The sequence below is a fragment of the Hypomesus transpacificus genome, chromosome 6 (genome assembly GCF_021917145.1).
Source record: "Hypomesus transpacificus isolate Combined female chromosome 6, fHypTra1, whole genome shotgun sequence".
NCBI classification, from domain to species: Eukaryota; Metazoa; Chordata; class Actinopteri; order Osmeriformes; family Osmeridae; genus Hypomesus; species Hypomesus transpacificus.
In genome coordinates, this window is record NC_061065.1 from 5,224,119 (window position 1) to 5,240,568 (window position 16,450).

The window sequence follows — 16,450 nt, forward strand, 5'->3', positions numbered from 1 at the left end:
GTCACATGAGAGAAGAAGAGAAGGTGCATCGTGATTGGCTGAACTTTTTAAAAGCCTGGATATGAGGGCTGTGAGTTTTCTGCACTTGAGGCTAAATAGGGAAGGTGCAATCATTTAAAATGACGGTAAGTATCAAGCCCTACCCTATAAATATGCTCACATGCTGTTGTTAAGCACAGTACTTGAATAAAGTGTATGTCTCTATGAAGTCATATGTCTTAATGGGGTAGAGACTGAGACGGGTTGTTGACAGACACGCTCCCCTTGACACATACTCTGAGATCAAGGCCAAGTCTGAGATCACTGACAAAAAGATTTCTACCAAGTGGATTTACTATTCAAAGGAAATGGCAAATGGCCAAGTAACTAAGAATACCACAGAGGACTCATTACATCACAATGATGAATGTTTCTCAGGCTTCTGATCTTGGTTTTCAACCAAAGTCCATTTAAACCAGTCCTACAGTAATACATTGAGCTTCAGTGCACTCATATGGTCATACAGAACAGTGCCTCTTGCAATGATTGTATTGTGTATAAGGTCTACTGCTACATAAATACTTATACCGGTAGACTGCTTCTCACCCCCTTCATCCTTGCTATACAGTAGTTATGCTCAAATGATTACATTTATGATTGGGACCTCTATGGTGTCCTTCAACTGGCTCTGGTGGAGGTAGCTCTTCGCTGTGTTGCTCATCCAACATATCTATTTTTCTCCCTGTGAGATTTAATTTTGTTTTGAGTGTTTCTTTGTCTAATTAAAAGGGTTTACCGTAAGTTTAATCTCTGTAGTTGGCTAATATAGTCATTATGACATTGTTTATAAGAATGGCTACACAAATATTATTTCACTTGATCATTCTATCCTGCAGAAGAAAAAAACGACTGGTATTTACAGCATAGTTTTTATTGAAGTATCATTATTTAATAATATGTACACGTTGAAAATATACAAAAATGCTTCACAGTATTAAAGGCTTCAGTAGATGAGGTAATTTATTTTGCGGTTAGATATAAGATGAATGTTTTATAGTGCTCTTTGTTAATATATGGACACTACTACTTAATCATATTGCATGATTGAAGTTAAACGTGTGTGGCTAGATTCATGGGCGCTACTGTTTTGCTTCCACCTAAATTTATCTTGACACTTAAGTGGAACAATATTTTAAAGTGCCCTGGTCTGGGCCCTTTTTTGTTGTTGCCCTGGAGCCTTGTTTTGATGTACACTGTGCACTTCTACAGAATGGAATGTTACAATTCATAACCTTTACTTTGCTGTTTTCTCCTCTCAGGTCTACCTTTCCCCCCTTCTCTCTCTACCCAATGGTTTGGCTCAGCTGCACCGGCACTGACAACTTCTGGAGTGGACTGTACCAAAGAACTTGGGAATTATTCAGAGGGGGGAACGTCGGTTGCTGTCATCCCTTCCAGTGGGGAAGATCTAGCTTCTCTAGGTTTGTCCCCTGGTGCTCCAGCTCGCCTCCCCCCTGCCGATTTCCAGAGAACTAGGAACCTGCCCTCCCAGACGTTCCCATCATCGGCTGAGACTTTGGGACCAGAGGTGTATCCTGTCCCAACATGCCCAACCCAAGGTAATAAAGCTACACCTCAAAAAACTGAGCTGACAAGCCTTTTTCTGACATTGTATCTTAATATACAAACTTTATGGAGGGACAAGAAATTGAAAAATCATGTTTGTCTGTAATGGCATCATTAACATTCAGGGGGGGACGGAGGTACGTAATGGAGTTGCAAATGAAATATATGTACATTACTGGTATTTCATGTTATTACTGACAAACAAGCAGCTCACGCTACCACAGAACTGCCCTCAGTAAAATAAAGTGCCTTCAACCAGACTTGCATGACAAGTGCCCTACATTTAACCCAGACAGTTACTAACCACTCAGTCATACTGAGCAGTAACGTAATGTAAAGTGAGACTGGGGTAATGTAAACATGACGGGTTACTGTACGGTGTATCAGTGGTGAATCACGACATCTGCACACAACAACACAGACATGTCACCATGCAGCCTTAGCAAACAGCAGAAATTACCATATTCTGTACAAAGACGTTTTACAGCCTTCTAAACAACCAATAGTTGTTTGAACTTGTCTTGGTATTGCCAAGTGCCTTGAGCTCTGAAGCAAATGCAAAAAGCTGGAAGCAAGCTGTTTAGACTTCCTTTGGCAGAAGCTAATCGTGTTGCGTTTGCTACATGCTCAGGCGGCACTATGACAAGCAGAGGTCTGATGAAAAAAACAATGAAAATCAATTTTACGCAAGCATTAAAATGATTGGCTAACTGTACATCCTTTTTGTAATGTATTTTTCCCTAAATAGTCACATAGATGAGAACATTGTTTTCCCCCGGGGCTTGGCTAGTATGCCGTATTTACATTATCGCGTTTGGGATTTGTGTTTGGTGTGGAGGTGCTGTTATCAAGGGGGTGTTCGTGTTTCTTCAGAAGGCAGGGAAAGTAATTGCCCAGGTAGATGTTTTTGAACTTGGTGCTACAGAAGCAGTAGACCAACGGGTCCAGCAGACAGTCGATGAAGGACAGGACCATGAGGCCGTCAAACACCTGCGCCGCCACGTCCTCTGAGAGCTCCTTCCACTCCTGAACCCGGGCCACCAGCAGAACAATCCTGGCCACGGTGCAGGGCAGGAAGCAGACAGAGAACAACACCATGACGGAGGAGACCAGGAACATGGCTCTCCTCAGCTTGGTCTTGTCCCCCACCGTCTTCCTCTTCAGGCGGTTGACTATGCGCACCGTGCAGTATAGCAGGATTATGAAGGGGACCAAGATCTGCGTGAAGAACACCACCTCCCTCAGACTGTCCACCACGTCCTTCACCACGGCGTCGTCCCGCTTCTCCGTGGCGTTGTAGCTCTTGTGGCTGTTGCAGCACTCAAAGGTCTTCAGCATGGTGGGGATGGTCAGAGGGAGCAGCAGGAGCCAGATCAGGATGGAGATCTGAGGAGACCTCTTTAGGGCTTTCAGGAGGTTCTTCCTCCCAGGATGCACCACGTTGAAGTAGCGGTCGATGGAGGTGACGGTGAGGAAGGCGATGCTTGCTCCTCGGTTGAGGAACAGCATGAAGAGCATGGCTTTGCAGACCACTTCGTTCTCACTGCGTCTCTCACCGTGGATGAAGTTGTAGGCCTTCACAGGCAGGCAGAACAACAGCAGGATGTCGGCCAGGACCAGGTTGAACAGAAACACATTGTTGGTGTTGGTTTTCCAAAACTTGAGCTTGACGATGAAGAGGTGGAGGATTGAGATGTTCAGTGGGATAGCCAGCAGGAAGACGATGATCATCACAGCTGCGTAGAAGTTATAGAGTGCCCGGCTAGTGGTCTCACAGTCCTCTGTGGCGTGGTATTCCTCCGTCGGTGCGATTAGCAGTTCAGTCTCCATGCCTGAGCTCGAAAAAGACAACCTTTCACGACGATGAAATCACTGCAGCTCCGAGCTGAACCTCAAAAGAGGTTTGGTTTAAAAACCAAGGAAAGAGACGGGGAGTCTCTAGCCACACCTAATGAGACGAGCTCTTGTAACTCTCGAAGGGGACTCCGGAGATTTCTGCGTGTGCGTGTGAAGGCAAACTCCAAGGCTTGTGTGTTTGCTTGGTGAATTTGAGACTTGAATCACTGCACTCCCTCCCTCCTTCCTCCTCCCCTTCAACACGTTGCACGCAGTTAGCTCTGTTCTGCGGTTTGTTTAGCCCCTCCCTGACCCTGAGGAGGGGAGTTACTACTGACTGAACAGGACTAGCATGCTGCTGAGAGGGAAAGAGAGAGAAAGGGGGGGGGGGCAGACAAAGGGGGAAGGAGAGAAAACATTATGGAAACGTTTCACCTTCTCACAATATATAATTCCCTCAGGATTTGGAGCAGGGTGGGGTGACCCCCTCCTCCATCCTGTGGTAGCTCTCCAGGGAGTATCTCTCCTGAGAAAGACAGATTTTATGCTGGAGAGTCGTTGCCATAAAAAGAAGGTTTGATTGATGAAACTCAGAGAGTTTAGAGAGACTGCCAGACTGGCTGGGAATCCAGAAACTTCTGCATACAGCAGGAATGCTAGCTATGTTAAGAAGTTGTATAAGACTGTCAACAGGGACAGAGTATATCCTGGGGAATATGCTAGATATTTACAAGCAGAGTCAACATGGTCTAAAGTGTTTTGGGGGTCAAATAGTTTTCTAAATTAAATAAAGCCATCAGTTGGAATGTTGTGTTTTAAAGGCAGATATTTCTTTGTAGTATATCCTCCAAGCTAGAAAATATGTCATTTTGTACAGTGCAGAGGCTCGTTCAGACTTGTCTCTGAATGCTGACTGACTCAAAGGAATGTCTCCAGTCAAGCAGAGGATATGCCATGTTTCAGCTTTCAATGACACTTGTCATAAACACCAATGAGGGTTATTAGGATATGTTATAGTCAATTGCTGCTCATAAAAGTCACCAGATAAATGTCCACATCAATTATTTAAATAATTTCAATCTTAACAATGGATTCCCATAATCCAATGAACTGACATAAAGAGAATGCACAGAGAATACATTTGGATTGTATCCAGCCGTTCCAGTGAGGGCTGTTCCATCAAACAGACAGCAGAGATCAAGTGGGGTCTCGCATAGACTCATTTGAAAAGACTTCCTTTGAGAAATTATACACCCCACCCACGGCAAAATCCAGCAAACACCCGTCGAACACAACCAAAAGTGTCTCAACCACAGAAATAACAACACTTTCTTAAACCACAGGATGTCAACAGTCCCAGAATCATTTCTTCGAAAGATGCAGAGGTGATTTGGGACCACACCTTAGGCTGTTGGTTCTTTACTTGTTTTTTCTTTACCCTGAACTATCTTTTTGGTTTGATTGTAGATATTTTAGTTGGTGTGTGTGAGACAAAATGAGACAATCACAGTGAGACAAACCAATCCTATCCCCCAGTCTCCAATCCCCCTGGTGCTCACACTGTGGACCTGCAGGTTAGACAAGGCACCTCCAAGGGGATAATGATTAAGCTGGAGTGACTCACTGTATCTTGGATCCATTCTAGTTTTTTCCAGTTGATCTGACTAAGACAACACTCTCTGTGTCCAAACAACGCTGCCCTGTGCTGACGTACACACCTACCTTCTGACTCTGTTATGTTACTCGTTCCTCTCCCAACATCTGCTCCACAAGCCCTCGATTCCCCAAGTGCACCATCAATGTTTTGGAGAATGTTATTCTTCGCTTGAAAAATGACTAAATGAATCATTGCGGTTGTCTTTGGATTTCTATCGAATGTATTCCACAGACAGCTGTGACATCATCTGATAATCACACATGCTCACACACACACACACACACACATGCACATGCACGCACACAAACAACACCCTAACAGCCTGATGGTAATTGTGTGTATCTGTCATTTAGACAGTTCAGGACAGGATGTGACCAGACAGAGAACCCTGTCCCCAATCAAAGAGGACCGGTGGGAGGAGGGGGAGGACCGGGGGGAGGAGGGCCCTGTCAGCCCCTTTGGTATACGGTGGCCGTCGCTTACCAACACGGAGGAGAGGTACTTAAGCCTTTGTTAATGACCACGTACCAATCTGCCAGCACAAAAGGTAGCTATATCTATCTAGTACACAGGTGTGACTAATGGAGTTTGAGTAACTCGCATTCCTACTGACCTATATTTGCTGAGTGTCACTGAGTGTTGACAATCTGCAAACAAGAGCTACGAGCACAGCAGAGACCAGGTACCACTAAGCACTGCTCTAGATGGCTGCTACATTTGTGCCGTATGGAACTGGACCATGATACCTGTGCTCCAGACCCATCCGGCCCGCGGTGAAGGAGAGGGAGAGGACGTTTGAGGACTTCCTGGAGGAGCAGCTGAAGGTGGATGAAGATGTCAGGCTGAGAGAGAAACAGGTACTAGCAAAGCCAATCACAGGGCAGTTTGGTATTCCCTAGTTACAGCAGGCCAATCCCAGAGCAGTATGACATCAGCTAGGGTACAGGGCTAGGTTAAGGCTACTAGCATTTAGTCAATACATAAAGGATTACCATTTTCCTCCGGACATTACTACATAGTGTACTACGTTTGTTTCTCGCACTTATGTCCTTATGTAGTGGGCCCACCCATCTAGTCATGTAATCCAAGTGTTGTATTGGGCCAGATGAAAATGCTGCAGTGCCCTCTTCCTGTCTCTCTCGCTGTCTCTCTCTCTCTCCACCCAGGACCTGCAGGAAGCCAAGGGAATGGCGGGGGGGCGGTACTTCCTGCGCAAAGGGGAGGGAGTGTCCAGATTGGAGCGAAGCAAGCACAACATCCAGAGGAGGGCCTCCCTGTCCCAGCTGCCCAGAAGGAAGTTCACCTCTGGCGGGTTGCAGCGGCGTTCCTCGGCCCCTTCCATGTTCGACCTCCCACTCACCCCCACGGCCAATTTACCTGCCACGCCCCATCCCCCAGCCCAGAACCAGTCTCAACAGAGGACAACCCGATATGTAGCACAAGAGATGAAACACAGGGTTAAAAAGCCAGATGTTGCTATAGCTAACGGGCATTGTAATAAACAGATGGATAAACAAACAGCGGTACATCACCAAGAAAGGAGAGCAATGGGGAGACAAATGTCACAAAGCACAGCCAATGAGAACGCTGGAACTCTTTTATGCTCCTCTGACAGAAATGGCAGGGGTCAGAGAGGGATCAACGGGGCCTGGAGGTCACGGCTGGCGCGATCATCGCGCTCAACATCTGCCGAGCGAGAGGAAGAGGGGGGGTCGCAGGGTCAGACTCTGCCCACTGTGAGGCGAGAATCTGTCCATAAACAAGCTGACTTGAAGGAGCCACAGCTGGTGCAGCATTCTAAAATCTCCCCCACGTCTCCCTCCAACATCTTAGTTCCCCCTAGGGTCAGGTCTTCGGAGGAAGGAGTCGGTTTTAAGACTGTCGACGACCGCATAGTGAGAGTCGTTGGGTCTGGGGCCGCAGAGGGTCGTCCGAGGAGCGGCTCTCGGTACAGCCACAGGGAGGTGTTTAGCCCTGCTCCGAGAGCAGGGCTGAAGGTCAGAGGTCAACCCAGGACCAGAGCGGAGAGTCTCCACTTTTCAAGTGGTCCCTCCTCCAGCGACAAAGAGGCGGAGCAGGAGGGGGGAGTGGAGGAGAGCCCCTCCCCCAATGCCCATCAGCTTCCCTCCCCTCTGTCTGCTCCCCCTCACGCTGGGCCCGAGGACCGCGGCCTGGACCTTTCGGAGGGGGACTATGCCAGCGATGCCCCCAGCGACAGCGGGGAGGGTCAACTGACCAGCCAAATGCAGACACCAAACCAGGGAGCTGCCGGTCTCCCCCTCTCCTCCTCCCTCTCCTCCAGCTCCGGCAGCGATGGTGAGAATAACACCTTTATTGACATAATCTGGAGATTCCAAATATCAATACTTTAGAAGGGATGAAAAAGGATAAAAGGAAGGATTAAAAGAAACAAGATGCTTTGTGTTTCTTTTCCACCCCCTCAGAGATTAGGGACGTCCTCTGGTCCGAGACGGCATCACAGGACCCTGCATCTGGGACGGCATCACAGGCACCTCACAAGATATCAGCCTGGGGAAGCTCTCCTCTGAGAACCCTGCCAGGGAACCGTCGCAGACCCACCAGGAGGGGGACTGAGCGTCTTTCTTCCTCAGAACTCACGAGGCATGTTGACCCTGAAGGAACATCAAGAGCCAAAGACAGAGGAAAGAACCACCCTCTCCAAGTGTTTCAAAATGGTCAGTGGGCTATCTGTTGTATGAGAATAAAACTGAATAGAGGTGGGACAGTAAAATGCAGCAGTAAAATCAGTCTACAATGTCTGTTTTGCTCTCTGCCTCACCCAGATGTAGAGTAGTGAAGTATAAAATCTGTCATCAAAATTTAGATTACACTAATATGAAATGTGAGAGATTCTCGTAATTGTTACCAGAGCGTAAAGTCAAGCAATGGATGTTCTGATAGATGGTCATAGAATGTTGCGGAATCATTTAGTTTGGTCCAAACTAAATGATGGATGAATGTTTATTACAGTCTGTTGGCGATACCAACGGATATCAGATCGATTGCATTCTATGCAAACCTTTCGATTTATTGTAACATGACAGCTGTAATATGACAGCTGTAACATGACAGCTGTAACATGACAGTGCGTCGGTCAAGCATACTCTGCTGTGCTCCCAGCTGGGTGATAGGGAGCACCTCAGTCATCCAAGGGGACAGGTCAGAGCCATGTCCAGTCGATTTAGATTTTGTATCTAAAAAGATGCTTAAACATTTTTTGAAGTCCTGACCTAATAATACATTAGACACGTGGATTTAATGACTGCAAACCTTTGGCTTTAGTCCCAACCAAAATTACAGCCTTTACTAACCCTCTAATGTTCCTATAACCAGGCACTCAAGATGTGTATTTTGCTTTGGATGAAACTGTCTACTAAACAAATTAATGTAATGTAAATGAAAATAACCAGACACAAAAGACATAATGCCCATGTTAACACACACTGTTCGCCCGTAGGAATCCAAAATATGTCAACCCTCCACAAAGTCACAGCAGATAAATATCATCACCCTCCACCAAAGTTGAAAATAGAAGAGAAAACCACGTAAGAAAAAGATTGTGACCACAAATGAAAAACTGCATGGCTTCATGAATGCTCGTGACACATTATCTGACGGACCCGCATGGAAACCAGATAAGGATGTTGGTTATACCAGGAAAACTACACCATGATGAAGCAGATTCCTTCTTATCTCTTGGTTTCATGTCATGCAATTTACAACAGAGCTCATTTATATGACTGTGTGGCGGTGTTGGGTTTTCCCCCAGAGAGCGAGCGGTGCTGAAGAAGAGAGGAGAGACGGACAGGGACACCAGCCTCGCGTGTCCTGGTTTATGTGGGATGGATCAGGTGAACTCAAGATGGTGGACCGATCAGTTGGTATGTTAGTGTAAACGTGACACGTCTGCTTGTAACTGTAACTGAGGTGGTTGGAAACCGACCACTGTGATGGGGTATCACTGTCCGAATCCTGCCGTCAGACCATGAGTGAGTCTTCTTATATGGTATAGGCCTGTTCGGACAAGTTTGGATGAAACTTTTAGAGCAGGAGTTTTCAAACGTTATAATCTGCGTAACCCATTAAAAATAATATAGTCCACCACGTACCCCATCTGATATAGTCATATGGTCCAATAATGTGATACAAACAACATAACAATGACCTAACTATTTGAAACAATTAAAAACTCACATCAGGTATACAGTGCGTAGCGGCTTGTATTATTTTTTTTAAATTAGTCTGCAAGGCAGAACTTTGGCTTTTAATTGGTCATGCGTTGTGTATGAATAATTGTGAAATTGCAAAAACAAGACTTCCTGATTGGATGGTACAAACACACAGGAGAAGGGATTAGACCTCTACTAAGTCATCCTGCACAGTTGTTAGTAACATTTAAATGTGGATTCTGTTAAAAACAGGGCTAATTGAATATGTAAAATAGCCATGTGTGCACTGAACATTGGTAGTCAGCACACAATTAAAACAATCATTAAACACATCTGAAGTTTATAGAACAGAGATTAAACATTTAGTAGATCACCAAAGTATAGTAAATACAATGCATTGTGCGCCATTAGAGATTTGTTTACGCATACCCCAGTTTGAAAACTGATGCATTAGAGCAAGCCAGGGATTATTCTCCTTTTCACCACCCAGATTCCAGTGCACATCCCTGTATAACCTCTAGCCTCAGGGCCTGACCCCCCCCCCCCCCCTCTCTCTCTCTCTCTCTTCTCTGTACTGTACAATAACACAGTTTAGAACTGGTCTAACCAGGATCCTGCGGGGGAGGGGGGAGGAGGGTGTTCTGAGGTAATACTGGATAATTTGATGTTACTTAATTACTACTACATATGTCATCACAGTCTAACTGTCTTTTCACTATGATGACGACAGGTTGAGGAAAATTACCGTGTGTCACTGTGAAACTGACAATGTCACCTGTTCCGCATCATAGTTCTACTTGTCATCTCACAGTCGTTGGAACTTCCACATGACTAAATATGCCATGCGCACACTGAAACTCAAGGAACCGTATAGGCTTAAACACACACTGTTTTCAGTGTTCTATTAGAAAAGGTCACTGGGACTGTGTGTGTTTGTGTGCGCGTGTGTGTGTGCGCGTGTGTGTGTGTGAGAATAGGACCTCAGAAAGCAGATCCAGGTACTGCAGGAGCAGTTCCAGAGGCGAGAGTGTGATTGGTCGCAGGCTCACGGTCACCTGCAGACCCAGCTGGAGACGCTGACCAGGGAGAACCTGGTGCTGAGAGACAGGCTGAACTCCCCAGGACAGCACCCCCTGGTGGAGCAGAGGAGTCAGACCACCAGTACCACAGCTCACACACAAGCACAGAAAACTGTGAGTTCAGCACACACGTTACTTCAGTGCATTATAGATGTATTTGTCTATCTGTCTGTCTCTTATACTTATTTATGAATGTATTTCTCAATCCAGACCCGTCAGTTAAGCACAAACTGCCATTTGCAATGGCCAAGTCATGAGAGCTCTAGAAGGCTAGACTAAGCAACAGCTCCTTCCTGTGGACATGATAGGGAACTGATAGGGTGTGTTTTTGTGTGTGTTTATCTTAAACTACTGGGCAGAGATCACCATCATCCTCATCCAAGGTTGTGTCAGCCAGATCTGCAGATCTCACCCAAACCAGAAGTGACACGCCTGCCTTCAACAGACCAGCCTATCAGAAGAGAGCAGTGCACTCTGCTGTAAACACGGTTAGTGGGCTACTAATGGCCCACACACACAATACACTTAGTATCATTAATGCATTGTTTGTACGAATTATTGCCCATAGAAGGGTTCTCTTGCTGTCCAACTTGCCCATGGGCATATTTCTATAACCACGGGGGGAGGGAAAACTAATTAGCACCAAGTTATTCAAGTATATAATAGTCTCTGAAGTGGTCTTTAAGCACCTCAGTAATTATTGATAGGGATTGACAATACCTCATGTCAGCCTTGGGTCTCTGACTTCATCCATAATTCACACAGTGCAATCAATACGCTCCCTGCCAATACTTAGAGGCTTTCCATGTTCGAGCCTGATTTGACTCTTGTGTCGCTTCCCGGCTCTATAATGTATGGCTCCTTTAGCTTTGACCTGTATCCCTCCCTATGAGTGCTGTATCCCTCCCTACGAAGAATAGGGCCTCATTAAAACTGAATGTGCTGCTTTCTCAAGTCCTCTCTGACAGTTGTGTCTTCAGGAAATGACCAACTGGAGAGTGGTGAAGGCTGTTGCTAAAAGACAAAGATACCATGTTCTAACCATCTCTGTGATATGATTGGGATCTTGACTTAGCGACATTAGCTTTTATACACAACATTCCTCTTGTGTTTGTGTTAGCAGCATCAACACCCTCACAGGGAAGGGGGACCAGCCTCCACAAGTAAGTGCAGGTTTCCTGTCCTGTGTATGTGTAGTGCATTCTATTCATCCTTGACAGTATTAGTATTGTATGAAAAATGTTGCGGGTGTCCATGATTGCTAATCCTCCATGCTCATGTTTCTTTATCTCCACCAGAGAGACTGTACTCATACTCAAGAGGCTCAGAGGGCACACTGGCTAACTCCCCCCTTGAGACAGAAACAGATACACCTGCTAACTCCACCCCTGAAGCACACACTTACACTCACGTCGAGCGTAACCCTGGGACACATACAAACATAGGCATAAGCGAGGAGATACGCTATGCAAATGGGAAGGTAGGGGTCGGGACATGCCCTATCGTCATGTGAATAAAGGGTGTGATTTCCTTCCCAACCATAAAAACCTTGCCTTGTGATTGGTTCCCCTCTCCCCAGATTGAACACATCCTGTCAAATGGCTGCCGAGTCATTACATTCCGGAACGGAACCAGGAAGGAGATTTCTGCTGACAGGAAGTCTGTGACGGTCACCTTCTTCAACGGAGATGTCAAACGCACACTGGCTAGTGGGAAAGTAGTACGTGTGTCTGTTAACCTTTCCATCTGTCAGTCTACCGCACTATACAGGATTCAATTGTTCAGTTATGCAGTTAGTTGGGTTTATTTGAGTTTTGCCGATTCCTATCACACGGCAGGTTTACCACTATGCTGACGCCCAGATGACACACACCACCTACCCTACTGGTCTGGAGGTCCTGCACTTCCCCAATGACCAGATAGGTAAGGCTCCGTCTCATTAACTACCTTCCACTATGCAGGCGTAGATAAATAGATCCTCACGTTATATATTCCCCTGGTGCTCCCACCTTCCCCCTAACCCCGCCCACCCCAGAGAAGCACCACCCGGACGGACGGAGGGAGATTGTGTTCCCAGACCAGACCCTCAAGTACCTCCACCCTGACGGGCGAGAGGAGAGCATCTTCCCTGATGGCACGCTGGTCAAGATCTCCCAGTAAGAGCTCCCCTTCTGGGAAACACCGCCTGCTCAAACCAAGCATACACAACAACCTAACCCTAACCAACATACATTAACACTAATCCTACCCCCATCATTGGTGCATCACTTCTTAATGGCTCCTCTCTTCTCCGCCCCCCATAGAGGAGTTAAGACGGTGGAGTTCACCAACGGGCAGAGAGAGGTTCACACCTCCCAGTTCAAGAGGAGGGAGTACCCTGACGGGACGGTCAAAACGGTTTACGTTACCGGTCGCCAGGAGACCAGGTTCCCCTCCGGCCGCGTACACATTAAGGACAGAGACGGAGCCGTCATCATAGACAGGAAGTGAAGCATGTCTATCATCATAGACAGGAAGTGAAGCATGTCTATGTTCACAGACAGGAAGTGAAGAATGTCATTTGTCAGGCTGCTGTTTGTTCTGAGGCTTTTGTGCCAAATTATGGAATGATTCTTACCCATACAAAATATTCTGTAGGTTATTTATCTGCTGTTGGATGTTTGAGATGATTGCTTTGCATCATATCTTACATGTGTGTTCCTGTTTATCATGTAAAGTCTGTTTTTCAAAGACGGCGCTTAAAAATATTTTTTCTGTTAGAATTGTACCATTTTATATTGTCAATTAAAAGGTATTTATACTTCACATATAAACTTTATATCAAGTTTTGTTAAAGTTACCCAATGTCTACACTGGTCTACGACAGATGGGTATTAAGGGGTGAGACGGTTAGAGTTTTAACCTAAAACTGACCCCTGTTTGTGTGTCAGCAGGAATCTAATTAGGATGACAGATTATTCATGAGGTCAACACGTACGTTCTCTTTTCATCTCACTCTCTCTTTGTGAAACCATGATCACCCTCTAGCACACACACACCTCAGTCCATTTGACACACAGTATTTTGTCTCTTAAAGGCCGTATGCATGGATCCTGACTTTATGTATAGTTGTAATGTTTGTGTCTGTGCAGGGACGTGCACAGACTATGGCTAAGGTTGCCCGGGCAACTGCCCTTTTGCCCTCCTCGAGTCAAAGTGCCCCTCTGAGGAAAACAATTAAATAATAGTGAAATTAAACAGCTGCATAATTTCAAGTAGACCTAGATTTAAAAAATCGCCACCCGAAACATTTCATAAAGTAGCCTTATTCACATCCAATCGATAAGCCTATGGGCAACGAGAGTGGAAGTCACAAGGGGGAGGGGGTATGCCCCCTACTCTGTTTAGGGGGCATACCCCTAAACAACCTCTACTACTGCACGCAACTGCCACCTGAGCCTGCATTTTCTTGCACTTAAGAGACGGTAACGGTTGTTTTATTCTGTGTTGATAAAAAACAGCTTTGACGTTGTCAGAAAAAGTGAGTTTTAAGTTGTAGAAATGTATAACAAACGAACAATCATCATCAAGTTTTATGAAATCAATTAAAATCTTCATAAATCCAGGCTCAGTTTGCCACGTTTAGCTTAAATAATCAGACTTGCCTACCAGACAACCAGCCCGTTTCACATGCACATTTTTTGGTAGGAAAACAAAGTTACATGTCTGCTGATGGTTAGTTTATAACATTTAGTTTTAACAAGAAGAATAAATGACGGAAGTATTGCGTGACATGAATTATTATCATTAGTAGGCAGGCTATTTCAGGCCACAGCAACTGCCCTTAAAAATTCCTGTGCACGTCCCCGTATCTGTGTACAATGTGGTCTTAGTACTCTTCTCTTAGGACCACAATGGCAAATCAAGCATAAGCTTTAATATAAAAGTTGTTGACAAGTGAAAATATAATCAGTTGGAGATGCAGAATTCACGAAGCAGGGGTGGGTTCTTAGGCCCCCAAAACAGGTACTCCTCTTCCTCCTTCCTCCCCCCACACACCCCTGGCCCCTCCTCCTCCTTCCTCCTCTTCCTCCTCTCCGCCTGGCTCCGACGCGACGTCAGCTGAGCCGCCAGCTTGCTGACCTCCTGAACGGCCGTCCTGACGTCCAGCCCGTCTCGCGATGCCCTCAGCGTGGCCCGGTTGAAGGGGAATGTCAGGATAAAGTCCCCCACGCGGCAAGGAGGATGAGGAGCCATGCTCCACTCCTGCCTCTGATTGGCCCAGGGGCTCCTGACTGACAGCTGTCGCCTGGGAGGGATTGCAGGTAGTTTACAGGCTTGGGAGGAGGATGAAGACGAAGAGAAGCCCACAGTGTGGTGGTGTTGCGGTGTGACCCGCCGCCGGAGGCTATCAGGTGTCAACGCGTCCGTGTCTCCAGACACGTCTGTAACCTCAGACACGCGTGCGGTCGCCCGATTCCCCGTGACGAGCGACGAGGGCGTCGGACGTGTCCTCCTGTTTCCGGTTACCGCGGTGATAGGGTGAGAATGTGGTGGAAGTGTCGGGTTCGAACCGGCGGTGCTGCTCACCCAGCGGAGGGAGGAGCAGGTCTGATTCAGCTGGGAGGAAGGCGGGAACTTCCTCCTCTGCTCAGTCAGCAGGGCCTGTAAACTGGACTGGCTGTGGCTCCTCTTCTTTGATTGGTGCCGGCAGACAGACTTGGAGAGAGGAAGACCGGGAGCTGGCTGCAATTGGCTGCCCAGGTAACAGGGGCGTTTGTGCTTCTGTCGGAAGTAGCCTCTCTGCCTGAGGCTGTCCCCTGATTGGTAGCTCATCAGATCAATCATGTCGTGGACCAACCCTTTCTTGACGGTGATGTCGGCCTGGCAGTCAGAGGAAAGGGCGGGGCTAAAGTTGACCTCCAGCAGCCAGGGCTTGAGCGCGGCATCGATCAGGATGTCGAAGCCCAACAGCTCTACGCAGTTACGGCTGGGCGGGATGGAGGGAGCCACGGTGAGCAGGGTGAGGGTCACGATGCTGTTGATCCTCAGCCACAGGAGCTGCTGGTCGACACCCTGGCTGTGGAGAAAGCACCGAAACTTGCTCATCGTCCACTTGCAACCCTGGCCCACCCTCTCCTTATCTGTGGTGTAGGAAGGGCCGAACTTGTTGATGCTGGTGTTGGTAAGGTGGGAGAACAGGTTGTCCAGAGACGACAGGCTGTACTTCTCGGTGGCGAAGCGCACCAAGCCCTCCTGGTGCATGTAGACGGTGAGGGGCTGGAAGCTCTTCACGCATACGTACAGCCGCAGGTCGAACTTGTAGCCGGAGATAAGCAGGGGGTCGCTGACGTACCTCTGGACAATCACGGACGAGTTGTAAACCAGGTCTTTGACGTCCTCGAAGATGTAGATCCCCCTGCCTCGAGAGAGATCCACTGGCTTACAGATCCAGTAGCCTGTGGCTCTCCCTCCCTCCCCTCCTCCACTTGCTGCTCCACATAGGTGATGTTTGGTATACTCTGCCAGGAACCGTGTGTAATCGTTGGGGAGGATGAACACAGTGGGACTGAAGTCGTAGAGAGTCGAACCAAACGTCCCCCTCATCCTCCTCAGGTTGCGGGCAAGGCAGTCCTTGCGGGTGATGCCCACCGTTTTGGGATGGTGGTTGAGGCGCTGCCAGGGGAGGAGCCTCTTGTAGTCGGAGGAACGGAAGGCAGAGGGGCGCCAGTACAGGTTCCAGTCACCCTCCTGGTGCTCCTGCGAGTTGAACTCCTCCCAGCCACGCTCCAGAAGCACCTCCCGCACCAGCTCAGGGGCGCCATCATGCAGCCGGAAAACCAGCTGTGGGGTGTCCCTGACGTCCTCAGACATTGGCCTGAAAGCACGAGTGGGCAGGTCCTATAAAACCAGACATGAGGCGACAGTTGTCATTGTTCTTACACTCTGTTGCTATAGGTCCTCAGTCATAACAACAACATAAGGAGTATTATATATCAGGACATTCATGGTCAACATGTACATTTTCATTTAGCCATTTTGTTACTGCCATGGCAAGTTTAGTTGCTTTTAATGCATCATTTTTAAACACACATTTTCGATAG

General features: G+C 47.2%; 3 protein-coding genes across 3 annotated transcripts; 1 reads left to right on the forward strand and 2 right to left on the reverse strand.

Annotated features, from left to right (window-relative positions):
• Positions 1-894: 894 nt before the first annotated feature.
• gpr31 (G protein-coupled receptor 31) lies at positions 895-3,697 on the reverse strand. Its single transcript, XM_047021365.1, has one exon. It carries the CDS (start codon positions 3,433-3,435, stop codon positions 2,392-2,394), a length of 1,044 nt encoding a protein of 347 aa, XP_046877321.1. The 5' UTR covers positions 3,436-3,697; the 3' UTR covers positions 895-2,391.
• si:ch211-140l13.3 (centromere protein J) lies at positions 3,469-13,123 on the forward strand. The gene is made up of 15 exons (XM_047022102.1): positions 3,469-3,571; positions 5,452-5,596; positions 5,856-5,955; positions 6,265-7,414; positions 7,543-7,794; positions 8,577-8,664; positions 8,889-9,000; positions 10,266-10,481; positions 10,727-10,855; positions 11,488-11,530; positions 11,666-11,847; positions 11,947-12,087; positions 12,206-12,290; positions 12,403-12,523; positions 12,671-13,123. Exons 1-15 carry the CDS (start codon positions 3,469-3,471, stop codon positions 12,855-12,857), a joined length of 3,054 nt encoding a protein of 1,017 aa, XP_046878058.1. The 3' UTR covers positions 12,858-13,123.
• A 1,112-nt stretch (positions 13,124-14,235) lies between these two features.
• On the reverse strand, positions 14,236-16,220 carry ttll2 (tubulin tyrosine ligase-like family, member 2). Its single transcript, XM_047022103.1, has 2 exons — positions 14,459-16,220; positions 14,236-14,243 (listed from the first exon to the last, which is right to left on the reverse strand). Exons 1-2 carry the CDS (start codon positions 16,218-16,220, stop codon positions 14,236-14,238), a joined length of 1,770 nt encoding a protein of 589 aa, XP_046878059.1.
• Positions 16,221-16,450: the final 230 nt, after the last annotated feature.